Genomic DNA, 14117 nt, shown 5'->3' with positions numbered 1-14117 from the left:
CCTAGCTAAGTACAGAAGAGAAGGTTCGTGTTGGCTCCTGCAATTCTCAAAGACTTTCGAAAACACAGTAATTTGCACAAACTTTGAAAGGAACACACACACACTGACCGAATTACAGATCACTAAAGTACTACAGTGTGCATGTACAAACATATGCATATTATACAGGTATTTAAATATCCGTTTTGCATAGACAAAATTCCAAATTGTCAAAGTCTTCTCAAACAAGCAAGTCACAAGGAGAAAAGGGTTGTTGAACTGAACCAGACAGCTTCATCATTTTCAGAGGAGACAAGATACAACTCGGATTTCTTTGCATGTAATGCTGACACTTACTCATATTGACTAGTATAAATGAACTTCATCAAGATGAGCTCTTGCATATGCTCATGGAAAATGTCTTCCAAGGTCCGTCCCCATTCTTCTCTCAGCCATGTTCGGAATTCCTTCCAAAATAATAAAATTTATGAAACTCTCCACAGAAACATGGCACAAACAGACAGCTCTAGATGACTATCTCCCAGCTATTCAGTAATAAGCTAAATACTAGTATATTTCCACTGTGTACTGTGTAACAATTTAATTCTTTAAAACTACATAGAACTAACATGGATTAGACAAAGCTCTTGGTCCCTGATTCTACAAAGTGTTTTTCAACATTATTTAGAATTAACTCTAACATTCGGAAGATTCAAAACTTATTTCCAAATTATTACAATTTCTCAAGTGTTTCATATCACTTTACTTTCTCCCAAATCCAAAGAAGTTAGCAAAAACGAATTAACTGATTATTGGAATGGAATTCTTTGAAAAAAGGGCATTGTAAAGGCCAAAGAAAGATTAACATAAATATGGAAGTGAAAATGTAGGTATAATTAGAACATGCAAACATATTTTTTTTGTCTTTTTTTGTTGTAAAAGCTGTAAATTTTACTGTGAAAGCTGTAAATGGCATCAAAGACAAGGCCTTGGTTAAAATTAAAACTTTATTTCCAATGAACAAAGGACATGCCAATACCAACCAACTCAAACAAACCAAACAATACCAACTTAAGTACAGATGTTCCAACAATAACTTATTAGGGAACTGAAAATGGAGGAGGAAGGTAAGTAAGGGAGTAGAATGGAACCAAAGAATGCATTAAGAAACTTATCAACTTTTTTTTTAACCCTTATCTTCATCTTGGAATTAATACTGTGTATTGGTTTCAAAGCATTAGAGTGGTAAAGTGACTTGCCCAAGGTCACACAGTTAGGAAGTGTCTTAAGGCCAGATTTGAACCCAGTGTCTCCCATCTCTGGGCCTGGTTCTCAATCCACTGAGCCATCCAGCTGCTCTGAAATTATCAACTTCTAAAATAGAAGCAATAGCTCCAAGTTCTGGGCAAAATCAAAGAACAATCCCAGAACCTCTACAAAAACTTAGCACTTTCCTAGAATAATACAGAGCCTAGGGATTGGGTTGTGTGTAAATGGAATTAGCTCTAGTCCATTCAGAGTCAAAACTCTAACCACCAGAGATGATGTCATCCCCACCTCCCTTAGTGGGGAGGGGAGATGAGTTACCCACACGTGACAATAAGTAACAAATCAAGAACAAGGACTGCCCTTTGGGCAGTCCAAATCAGTGTAGAGGCTGCCATTTGTCCACTTGAATTAGAGGTGGACCCAGGGGAAGTGACAAAAGACACATCTCTTTAAGTATGTTGGTAACTTCCTGTTGGGGAGTTCCCGCTTTGACCTTGGTGCTGAAGGATCTCAGCTGAGACCTCAGGCAGCTTCCCCTCTGAATTGTCACGTGGGTAAGTTAGGCTGACTTCCTTGGCCTACCTTGGCATTTCCAGACTCTCTACCTTAAGTAGGCTTCTTGCCTCTGATTGCTAAGGCCTTGTGGCTTGTAGCCTAGTTTAATCAGCCTTCCAATCCTCTCTCCGCCCCTGCCTCAGGTAGGCCTGGGCTAGCCTCTCCCTCTCTCTATTTCCCTACCTTCTACCTTCTTAATTGTAAATAAACTACCTTAAACCCGATCCTGACTTGGGTCTATTTTAATTATGGAATCAATCTGAACTACTGATTCCTGGCGGCCACACCTTAAATATATATCTATAAAATATCTATAATCTCCCTCTTACATTTGTTATGGCAAACATACCAAAAGGCAACATGAGTTTGTTTTTAGCAATAAAATGTCTGTGAGGGCGTGTTATGCTCTAGTCCCTCCTCCTGGCCAGGTATTCTCTACCTTAGAGCCCAGAGACACTATGAGCTCCAAGGAGTTTAAAGAACCAATTTGACATTCCATGTGGGAAAGATTACTACTACATGTAGCTGGCACAATTAATACTTACTAAGAAGCTTGATGAACTCATTTGATGAGATTTGTTTATTTCTTCTCATCCCATACCACTAACTGACCATCTTCAAGCATAAAGATTCACAATGATTATTATGAATGATTATACTAAAAAATGTAGTTGGATGGCTAATACAGAAATGGGTTTCATGTGACTCCACATGTATAATGGATATCAAATTGCTTGCCTTCTTGATAGGGTCAGGGAGGGGCTGGAGGGAAAAAGAATTATGAACTCAAAAAAAATTTTTTTATGTTAGAAAGAAAAAAGGGGGCAACTAAGTGGGTTCATTCAGTGGATAGAGAGCCAGGCCTGGAGTCTGGAAGACCTGGGTTCAAATGTGGCCTCACACACTTTCTAATTGTGTGACTCTGGACAAGTCCCTTAACCCCACCTGCTTAGCCCTTACTGTTCTTTTGCCTTGGAACCAAAACTTAATATTGATTTTGAACCAACGGTAAGAAAGAAAAGAAGGAGAGAGAGAGAAGAGGGGAGGGAGGAAGACTAAAGTTAAAAATCAAAAACATCTAGTTGTATCCCAAATTCACTCTTTTTACTTCTGTAATGAATGGCTAATTATGTAAGTTTATTAGCTGACAAATTATATGAGTTTAAATGGAACTATAATAGTTGTCATTTAACTGACTAAAAAGTGAAAAAAGAATTGCTATTTTGTTGACAGATATTCCTCCTGAAGACCCTAGAAATATATTCTTAAAAAACAACCTTCACAGAAGACTACTTTGAAACTTGTTTTACACCTGTTGACAGGGATAATGACTGCACCTGCCACTGCTACCAATGGGTACTCCAGAAACATCCACGAAGGGCAGCCTCTCTTGGAAGTGGCACTCAGAGAGGAAGGAAGGCGGAGTTCTTTTTTACTGTGCCTTTAAGTCTTTGACACCCTAAGACAGATAGCGCCACACTGACTAGAAGCAGGGCAAGCAGTGAGCAGGAAAAAAAAAGCTCCACGTGCTGCCAGTCTGCCCATGCTGGCAACCTCTGATTTCATCAGTTAGGAGGCGGTTCCCCACACAGCACTGGACTGCCTTCCTTGGGAGAGACTAAAATGCAGGGCAGCAGGCTTAGCAGGGCAGTCACTTTTAGGACACAGGAAACGTCCTCAACTAAATTAATCTGCTTCTATTAGTTATTACCTCAAACATCCACATGTTCAGGGAAACAAAACACACTTTAAATGTTTTTACTCCTGGGTACATTTTCCTTGTCTTTAACCCGTGCCACCATAATAGACTACAGCTTAATAGAGGAATGAATGGAAGGAAGGTCACTGGGGGCTGGGAAAGATGCCAATTCCCCTGGGAGGCATTTACAACAAATAAATAAAAACTACCATTTTTATTTTATTTTTTAAAGCCACTTTCTTGGATATTTCTAAATACATATGCTGCCTAGGTACCTACAACTCAAACTAGTAACAAAATGAGAGGTATCTAGTAGGGTGTAGTGGAGAGAACTCTAGACTTGGGGTCAGGAGAGACCTGGGGTTTAAACCCACCTCTCGCACTGACCAGCTGTGTGATCCTGGGCAAGTCACTTAGCCTCTTTGAGCCTCAGTTTTCTCATGTGTAAAATGAGGATAATAATGCCTATCTGTACCTTTCTCAAGAAGGCTATTTTGAGGGTTAAATGAGATAACACATGTAAACATACTTTATAAACCTTAAGAACTATATAAATATACACACATATTCACACACACATCAGCTACTATTACTATTAACAATTAGGCACAAGATGGTGTCTACACAAAACAAAAGGAGACTTGAAAGCAAATCAGTTCTTTTTAACAGCTTCATAGTTTACTCTATAGACAGAATCACTGATTCATGACAGCAGCCCTAAGGTTGTGTCTGACCAGCAAGCTTACATACCACCTGAGCTCCAGTTAACAAAGTGAGAACATGAAGACTTCAAATAAAGTAATATTGTCTCCAAAAGTCATAATCCAAAAGGAAGAACCTTACTATATAACCCAGTAAAACTAGCATTTCAAAATCTTTTCTTCAATAATAGCATTTCCCTAATTATGGAATTTAGAACAGTTACAAAATTTTAAGAAATCAGACTCCAAAGCCTCTTAAACCAAGCCAGTGTATTATTTGAACACCTTTTTGATTAAATTAACACTTTCACTTTTCAGGGATGGTTTGGCTTTTTTAAACATTTTCTAAAGATAGTTCCAGACACTTAACAAAAGGAATGTAAATATTACAGTTTAGTGCATTCATTTTAGTGGAGAAAACTTTTATGTATGAACACATTCATATGGAAAACTTTCTAAAAATACATTGAAATACCACCTCTGTGCTAAGTCCTTTGCTGCTAATAATATCTTACACTCTCTCAAAGAGGAATACAGTAAATAGTGAGTAACACATCCCTGTTAAGATATTCTTAGGGGGCCACCCACCTACAGACCAAATAGACTTACCTCTTGCCTCCCACCAGACATCCTATGATGATCTGTCTGGTTGCACTTTGTAGAAAATTCATCCTTCTTCACGATCTAGTGATTCAGAGAAGAAAAAAAGAACTGACAACAAGAAGTATTATATGAGCAGTTTGGCAAAAGAAATTCAAGCACACACCTTGAAACAGGAATCAGGTACACTCCAAGATAATCCCCTCTGGTTTACTCAATTAGCCAAACAAAATCCTATCTTGAAGGCCATTTTCAAGAACAGTAAGTGTGAAAGGTTAAAATGGCAGAAGCACATGATCACCCTGAAATGACTTCTCAGAGGCAAGGGGAACAAGGGACACTAAAAGGAAAAAAGCTACACATTCTGCCCTTACAGGACTTCTAAGTTAAGCAAAAAGGAGCCCTTTGCTATTTAGATAAATAATCCACTACTACTCTCAGGAATGGTCCTGGTTATTTGCAAAATCTACCACTAAGAGGAGGCCAGTCTACTGTAAGCAGGTGTTCTTGCAACAGGAAAGACAGAAGTGTGGGAAAATCACCAGATGATAACCCAGAGTTCTACCCAAATGGACAATCAATAGTTTCCTTAGGATTTTTCTTTCGAGTGATATCAAGGGAGCAGCTGGGTAGCTCTGTGGATTGAGAGCCAAGTCTAGAGATGGGAGGTCCTGGGTTCAAATTTGGCCTCAGACACTTCCTAGTTGTGTGACCCTGGGCAAGTCACTTAACCCCCATTGCCCAGCCCTTACCACTCTTCTGCCTTAGAGTCAATACACAGTATTGACTTGAAGACAGAAGGTAAGGGTTTTATTTTAAAAAAAAAAGAGTGACATCAAGTCAAAAGAAATTAAATAATTCATAAGAGGAACAGGATTTAAAAGATTTTTTTCTTTTCTTCATAATTACTGGCATAATATAGGATCTTTAGCAAAGACTAGGAACTCAACTCAACTGGCATTTGACCAAGCACATGTTCCTAGTTTACTTCAATGGAGAAGTATATTGTGGCTTACCTGAATATGGCCATTATGGGGCCCTTTGTGGCCATACATACACTCAACAGTTGCAGACTTTCTTTCCATTAAGTGAATCCTAAATAGAGGTTTAAATCTCATGGGGTCATCAACATGGGGGTCATGGGGAGGCAGATACATCCAGCCAATGATAAATAAACCATCTACCTGTACCAAAAGAGAGGAGGATATGAGAAAGAGTTAAAAACTCTTCAGTGACTGTTTGAACTGAAATATCCCCATAGTTCTAGCCTAGCCTCTTTAAACAGGCTGTTGTTTCCCACTACCTCTTCTGAATATACTTCAGTTATGGAGACAGCTTTTCCTATCACCAACCTGGAACTGTCTCGGGTAAAATAAGGCAATCCTTTACACAACAACATTAGCAAAAGCATGATATCTGTCAATTAATGGCTTACCTCTGTTCTATGCCAAAAGACCCATACAGCAGACAGCAGCTCCCCTTTTATAGGTTTGGGGAATAGAGAACAAAGAACAGAACAGAGTAGGTGACATCACAGAATTGAGGGCAACATAATTGGTTGGAAGTATAGAAGTAGGGGCTAGCAACAATGCCTCTATCCCCTGCTGTTCCTAAGAAATACTCAAAGTTTGAGACTAAATGCAAGATCAAAAGATAATAGACCAATCCTTTTTGGACAGCAAACCAGCTCTCCTTGAAGGATGGCTTGGTTGTGGTATAAAGATGCTTTACTCTTATAAAACTCCCTTGCATTCACATCCCGTGGGGACACCTAAATTCCTTGAGGCAAGAACAGATCGATGATTAGGAGAGCTGGATTTCTAAAATTAACTCTTTACAAACTAGCTGAATTCTCAACTAAAGTTCAGAGACAGACAACCATGACTTTAGCAGTTACAAAACAAAATCAATTAACTGTAAATAGGATCAATCAATAAATGGCATAGAATAATCTTATCCTTCTCAGGTCTCAAATATGTGCCTAATTATCAATGAAAGATAGAAAAGAAAGGCATCTCCTAATACAGATTTCAATTTTAGGACACTCCATGAATCAGTGTTTGATCAAAATCTTCTCTTCACATAAAGCCTAACTCTAGGCATGTGGCTTTTTGCTCTAAAGAGAGAGGCCAGGAAAAACAGAATTCAATTTCTAACTAAGATCACAGGTCTGGAGCTATAAGTAATCCCACTGTATGTCTAAGCTCACCCATGTTTCACAGTCCTAACAAACAAAGGCCAAATGAAATTAAGTGGATTACCCAAGTTCACACAGGTTAGGAAGCTGCATAGTTAGGATTCAAACTCTTTGACTACCAATCCAGATTTCTATGAATTGTGTTATGCTGTGCCAACATGGTCTGGGACAAGATTGTGTTGGCAGTTATTTCCTAAGGAATTATCTGTTTCCTTTTACTTATGCACTGCTTTTGGAAGATACATTTTCTCCTTACTCCATTACTCGCTGCCAATAAGAAAAACAATTCATTGCTAGGTCTATTTCCCAAGGAGACCAGGAAAATAGGAAAAGAACTTATACGTTTCAAAATACTTATAGCATCTCTCTTTATTGTAGCAAAGAACTGGGAACTGAAGGAATTTCCATCAACTGGGGAATGGCTAAACAAATTGCAGTATTATAATTGTGATGGAATATTACTGTGCCATAAGAAATGATGACCATATTAATTTTTTTAAACTTGGAAAGAACTACATGGGATAATGAAGAGTTAAATGAGAAGGACCAAGGGAACATTACACACACACACACACACACACACACACACACACACACACACATATATACATACATATATATACAGATTTAATGTTTGAAGAATAACTTATGAATATCCCTCCAGAGAATGAACTGAGAAGTAGAAACAAGAAAGACAAAAGCTATATCTTTTGCCAGATGGTGCCTTCTATGGTGTGGGGAAGGGTGGGAGGGGATGAATCAAAAAATTAATTTAAAAATTTTTAATAAAAAATAAATACCATCAGACCTTAAGGAAAAATAAAAAAAGGATGAAAAGCAATCCCTCACCTTGCTGAAAGAAAAGATTAAAAAAAACTATGATTGTCTCAAAGGAAAAACATTCAAAAAGCAAGCCACATTTTTTCTAATAACAATAGATAAGGCCCAAAATATGAATTCTTGATTAGTGCTTCTTCTTCCAAGTTCAAAGGCCATTTATCCCTCAGTAGAATTCAAGACAAAGGAACAAAACATTAAATGGAACAACAAAGGATAGTCAAAACTTTATAGGGAAGTTCATTTAAACCAGGTCTGTAAGTCTTAAAAATGTGGCTATGCAACTCCTACTAAGCCAGAGGCCCAGATTTATATTCCTATATGTCTCACTGGCTAGATCTACTTTTTAAAAGCAGGTAGGAAGAAAAACAAAAAAGGTCCCAATTCATTCAAAAAGAATGCTAAAATATAATTCTTTTTCATGGGAGGGAGGTATAGCCTGTGGTACAGCCATAGATTTACTTTAATATGTATCTTAACCCTCCATTCTCTTCCAAATAAACTCATCTCCGATTGAACACGTTGTGGCTGGGTAGGTAGCTGGTACTCAATAGTAAAATGGCTTGTGAGTTTTAGTGGACCACTTAAACACTTACTGTATAAAAGAGGAATGGCAAAAAGCCAAATCCTCTCTTATTTCCAGAATTCTAACACTCGATATATACAAGAGATGGGCTTAAATGCAAAAATAGAATTCTCCAGCCAGCACTCTACTTCATTCCCAGAGCTTTATCATAACTATAACCATACACTGCAATGAAATCTCACAAGGAATTAAAGGATTTTTTGGGGTGACACATTATTGGACACAGGCTACCCTACCACACACTTTGGGATCTTTCAGTTTTAGGTTAAAAACAAAGTAGGTAGAGGGAAATTACAGTCCTACCTCTCCTTCCATCCTTTCTGCATGGTCACTTCCTAGCCCAGGGGACAACACGAGAAATTCTAGCCAACTGAGGGACATTCATGGAAGGAACACCTAGGCTTCATGCTTGGACCTAGAGGTAATTAGAACTCCCAAGGAATTCATTAGATCTCTAGGGCCAGCCAAAGATTTAAGGGAACTTCAGAATCATTAAATGTCAGAGGCAGTTTCAGGGGTCTTGGATGATCCTAATAAAACCCCAAAACTACTAAACTCAGTAGCAGAATTTGGCTTATTATGATGTAAGTCAGTGGTATCAAATTCAAATGGGAATTAATCCCTGCTGCCACATATTGACTTGGAAAACTACAAATTAACATCAACTATGTTGTACTATGCTTTTATTTACTTCGTTAAACAGTTCCTAACTACATTTTCATCTAGGACTTGGGCTAGAAGTTTGATATCCCTGAGGTAGGGTACTGCTCCTTTAATATATGTGGCAGAAAACAGGGTATCTTACATAGCCCTCAGGGCTCCAAATTACCACAGTACTACTCAAGATCACTGTTTACTCACTTATACTAAGGCCTAAGATTAATCTACTTACTCCTATTAAAATCCAAGAGTAACTGTCTTCCCTTTGGACCAGAGCTATAAACCTAATAAAAATCTGTATACACAAAGTAAAGCTAGAAAGAATTTAATAGATCAGGTAAACCTTATTTCTAACTGCCAATTTCAGTTCTTCCAATTTGCCCAAAGTGTCCTGGAGGGAAGTAAGCCAATTTCAATTGCTTTGCTTCCCTGGTTTTAATGTTACATCTTGCTGAGGAAAGTAGCCTCCTATGAGTGCTATTCTATTAAATTGAATATACAGACAAATATACCATGTAATGTTTATGTACTTTTAGAAGCACACATGATAAAAGAAAAAATAAATTCATCAGGGCACCTAGTCATCAAAGACAAGGATCACAGGACTCTGGGTTAAAGGAGTAGATGTTCTCTGGAGGCCACGTGGTGCCCGCTCTGGGACTACTATGATATTTTCCATAATCGCTAATCAGAATCTAGTCTTAAAATTAAAGATTCATGACAGTACTATGTGCCCCAGGGACACCAGTATCTGGAGACATACTTAGTTCTGGAGACAAAGTACACTTTGATACCAATACTGCAAATGCCTGCTCTATGAAGGACCTAGTCCTAGGGACATGGCAGCCAGGAATTGTCCAGGAAAGCTCTAACCCTCCACCAAAGCCAGCTAGGAACTATTCTCCCAAAGCAGCTTTCAAATTGAGGCACGAACAAAAGAGAAGAAGCACACTGCCATGAATTACTCTGTAGGGAGGGCCATTTTGATGACTCTTTGCCTGCCACTCACTAGCTATAGGAAAGCAAATATTAACCAGTCAGAAAACCTATCAATAGTAAGATTTACAAAGTTACTTCTAGTCAAACTTTGCTTAATAAGATAATAAAACCTGACTCCTTGAAAAATTGCTTAAGTAGAATTTATTGATATTACAAATTTCACATAAGAATGAATGCCAGTTTATTGAAGGTTAAAAAAAAATCAATGAATATTAATGGGATCCCAGGGAGATGTTTACTGGGCACATAAAAATATAAGAAACTTGGAAATGAAAACTTTATTCAGGAGTCTTCCTTGGAGCTTCCTCAAAAATGACCCAGTATGGATATGACCTTAGATAGAGATCATACCAACAACTCTGAGCTACACAAGACAACCACTAAAGCCTCTCTGGGGGTGAATGGTTGGTAGATTTCATAAGGAAGTCCCCTTTTTTGGTTCTGTATATGCAGAAATGCTCATGCTACATAATTAATAACAAAAGTGGAGACTAATTTTTTTTAACATAAGTAAATCTTCTTTGAGTACTTACCACAACATTCAACAGCCCTCCATAAGGCCCAATATCTGGTTGCCACAATCCCAAAATATGTCTATATCGGTGAAGCACTAGGCAGAGAGAGAAACATCAAGTGTGCATTTCAAAATGAACAAACTAGGGTGAATTAGAAAGGCTGACAAAATCCATGGGGAAGGGAGAAAGTGGGAAAGGCTATATCACATGTAACTTTGGGAGAAAAACGTCTAGTCTAAAAATGGAGAAAATGTAATCAATTCTGATAAGAAGCAAATGTTATCTAGAATTTTCTGGAATGAATGAATGAATGAATGACCAGAAACATTTCCAATCACTACAGGTGCTTAATAAATCTTTGCATGACACAGAAAGTTATGAACTTAGGTAGGGTCCTTTTTAAACAAACATCCCAGAAACTTCATTCAACAGCAAGTATTTCCTGAGCACTTACTATTTAAAGAGATACACTCACATGCTGAGGTTAATTATATAATAGACAGAATTGTCACTCAACCAGAAATGTGACCTGTATAAAAAAATAACCCTGACACAGAGTGGATCAAAAGTGACACACACTGGTGTGAAGTGTGACTGTTCTGGGGAGGGCAGCCTTCACTCCAGCTAGACCAAGATCAGATTACACAGAAGTGGTATTCAAGCAGGGTTTTGAAGGAGCTGGATAGACAATAACTCATAAGGGAAAATATCCCAAAAGGCACAGAGTCAGGATAGCATAGGCTGTTCAAGGAAAAGTGAGTAAATCCAAAGGGGCAGGAGCACCGAAAGGGAAGGAGCTAAGTCTGGAAAAGGAGGTCTGGGGCCAGCTGGCAGAGGTCCTGAAGGACCCAGCAAAGGGGTCTGGATTTCACTGGCAACTGATGGGAAGACAGGGAAGGTTGATGATATGATGTGTAGGACAAAGCTATTATCCTGGTAGTCTTGATACTTATTCCAACAATGTTGCTACCATTCAACACACCTGTAGATATGTTGACCAGTACAGAAACCCCAGTAAAAAGAGTAATCTCATCATCTTCAGTCATACCTCATTTCTGGAGCCAATGAGAGATTTACCTCGTTCAAACACCAGACCTGGCTCCAAATGACTTTTGGTTCTTTCCCAAAATTAGAACTACCCTCAGAGGAAAAAGTTTTGCCACTCCTAGGGATATTCTAAAGTATGGATCCAAAGCTCTGAAGCCAGCTCCCCAAGAAAAGTTCTAAAGATGCCCTGGGTATCCTTGGAATAAGTATAGAGGCTTCCCTCATCCTTAAAGGAACACTTTGGAAAAGATTCTGGGATATCTGTTAAAAAAAGAGTAACTGCATGACCTTGTAATCACATCTGGATATACTCTAGAGCTGGCTACTAGTACTATCACTACTACTGCTGCTACTATTACTACTACTTTCATCAATGTTGGTTTTATTGGCCTGGTACAATTACACAAACAAACCCTGAAAGATAAATCAAAGATATTGGTATCATTAAAAAATAAATGTATACTTTGGTAAGCATTCTTTTTTTGCTCCAGACTTTGATTTCATCTGCGTGGGACACTTTTAGTGAGAAAATATCCTTTTTCCTACATCTAACCTACCTCTTAGAACCTTCGCCTAGGATACTAATAAAAAGTTAAATGACCTGACCGGATGAAAAACACCCTGGCTTCCGAGCCAGCTCTCTCTAGCCCTCCTGCCACACAGCAGCCTTTCTTTAGTAAATACACATGATTAAAAATTGTCACATTGTAGTACAAAGCCTCTGCTTCATACTTCATCCTCAGTTAAGGGCTATATATAAATTGACTTCAGTTAACAAAGGGCAAAGCACCTGTTTTTAGTTTAAATGAAAGAAAATGGCTGAGATTTGTTGAAGTGCACTTTTGATTATGGTAAACAGGGCCCTTCCCCCAAAGTTAAGTCATAGCTGCTTGTCATTTTTATTCAGCACATCACATTGCATCCTAGATGTTCAAATTAAAAGGTCACAGGGACAGAATTAAATTATGATTCAACAGACCAAAACACTTTTAGTCTTAAACAATGTTTCTCAGGTCTCAATGGATACTAAGTAATTTAAGTTAATCTCCAAATAGCATGTTAGCATCTTTTGCCCAAGCACTTAAATGTTTTTATACAAGGGAGAAAAATGTTATAAATTCAATGTGATGAGTCTGAGAAACAATGACAAATAATATAAGGAAAAGTCAGATTTTATCCCTTTACATCCTCACAAACACTTTTCATTCATAAAGATGTTTAGATTCAAGGATCAAAGGAAGAAAATAGATTGCTATTTAGAGAAATTTTGACCATTGCTTACTCTTGGCAGATAATATTTTTTCCACATTGATATATATGACTTACACTTAACTAAAAAGTTTAAAGACCTGACCTACCAAAAGAAATATTAAATTCAGGAGCAGAGGATGAAAACATCATGAAATTATATATCCACATTATTTTGAAGGCACTAAAACACAGTAGTGTTGACTACTACCACTGGAAGAGTTCAGAAATACAAAGCAAAGTTTAAAAATCACAGAAGTAAAAATCACCAGCAGAAAGGACAGAAGGGACCATCACCCAAACAAAGAACACAGGAGAAGACAGCTTGGTTTCTTGTCTCAACTTTGTAACTGTAAGCAAGTCACTTAATCTCTGCAGGCCTGGTTTCTCAGTTGGAGTATATGACTGTGAAGGTCATTTAGATTTCTAGATTTATGATTCTCCACATAAGTACTATACCCAGCACAATGAAAGCTTTCTCTTAAAGTAAGTTTTCCACATCCAGAGAAAGAACTGTGGGAACAGAAATGCAAAACAAAAACATATGATTGATCATGTAGTTTGATAGGGATATGATTTTGATATTAAAAGATCACTCTTGGGCAGCTGGGTAGCTCAGTGGACTGAGAGTCAGGCCTAGAGACGGGATATCCTAGGTTCAAATCTGGCCTCAGACACTTCCCAGCTGTGTGACCCTGGGCAAGTCACTTGATCCCCATTGCCCACCCTTACCACTCTTCCACCAGGGAGCCAATACACAGAAGTTAAGGGTTTAAAAATTAAAATTAAAAAATAAAAGATCACTCTACTACAGATATGAATAACATGCAAACAGGATTTGAACAATGAAACATGTATAACCCAGTGGAATTGCTTGTCAGCTCTGGGAATGGGGAGGGAAACGGGGTGGGAAAAAAATCATGGAACCATAGAACCATGGAAAATATTCTAAATTTTTAAAAAAAGAAAGCTTTCTCTTGCTTGTTTCTTTCCCATTCACAATCTTCCATCCTTAAATAAGATATGATGGTCTGAGACAGTGATATTTCTCTACACTGTAAATAACAGGTGAACAATAGTAGTCTCATTCCATCATTTCATAGCAAAGAAATTTGCCTAATATGTCAGGAATTTTTACTTATGAAACTGTTATTTAACATTTAATAAAAACTTTATTTTTTACTTACTCTAAGATTTCCAAACTTCCTTCTCTCCTTCTCAATCT

General features: G+C 37.9%; 1 protein-coding gene across 3 annotated transcripts in view; it reads right to left on the bottom strand.

The window, feature by feature from the left end:
* The window catches only part of FBXO31 (F-box protein 31), a 56596-nt gene that overhangs the window by 9276 nt on the left and 33203 nt on the right, over positions 1-14117 (bottom strand). For all 3 annotated transcript variants that reach the window (XM_044660535.1, XM_044660538.1, XM_044660537.1), the window contains exons 4-7: positions 10616-10692; positions 5820-5987; positions 4813-4887; positions 337-446 (exon numbers count right to left, since the gene is read on the bottom strand). In XM_044660535.1, the coding sequence (XP_044516470.1) occupies positions 337-446; positions 4813-4887; positions 5820-5987; positions 10616-10692 (430 nt within the window). The remainder of the gene's footprint in view (positions 1-336; positions 447-4812; positions 4888-5819; positions 5988-10615; positions 10693-14117) is intronic.

The sequence above is a fragment of the Gracilinanus agilis genome, chromosome 2 (assembly GCF_016433145.1).
Source record: "Gracilinanus agilis isolate LMUSP501 chromosome 2, AgileGrace, whole genome shotgun sequence".
In the NCBI taxonomy this organism is placed as follows: Eukaryota; Metazoa; Chordata; class Mammalia; order Didelphimorphia; family Didelphidae; genus Gracilinanus; species Gracilinanus agilis.
The sequence above is the reverse complement of the archived record's forward strand: the minus strand, read 5'-3'. Positions and strand labels throughout refer to the sequence as shown.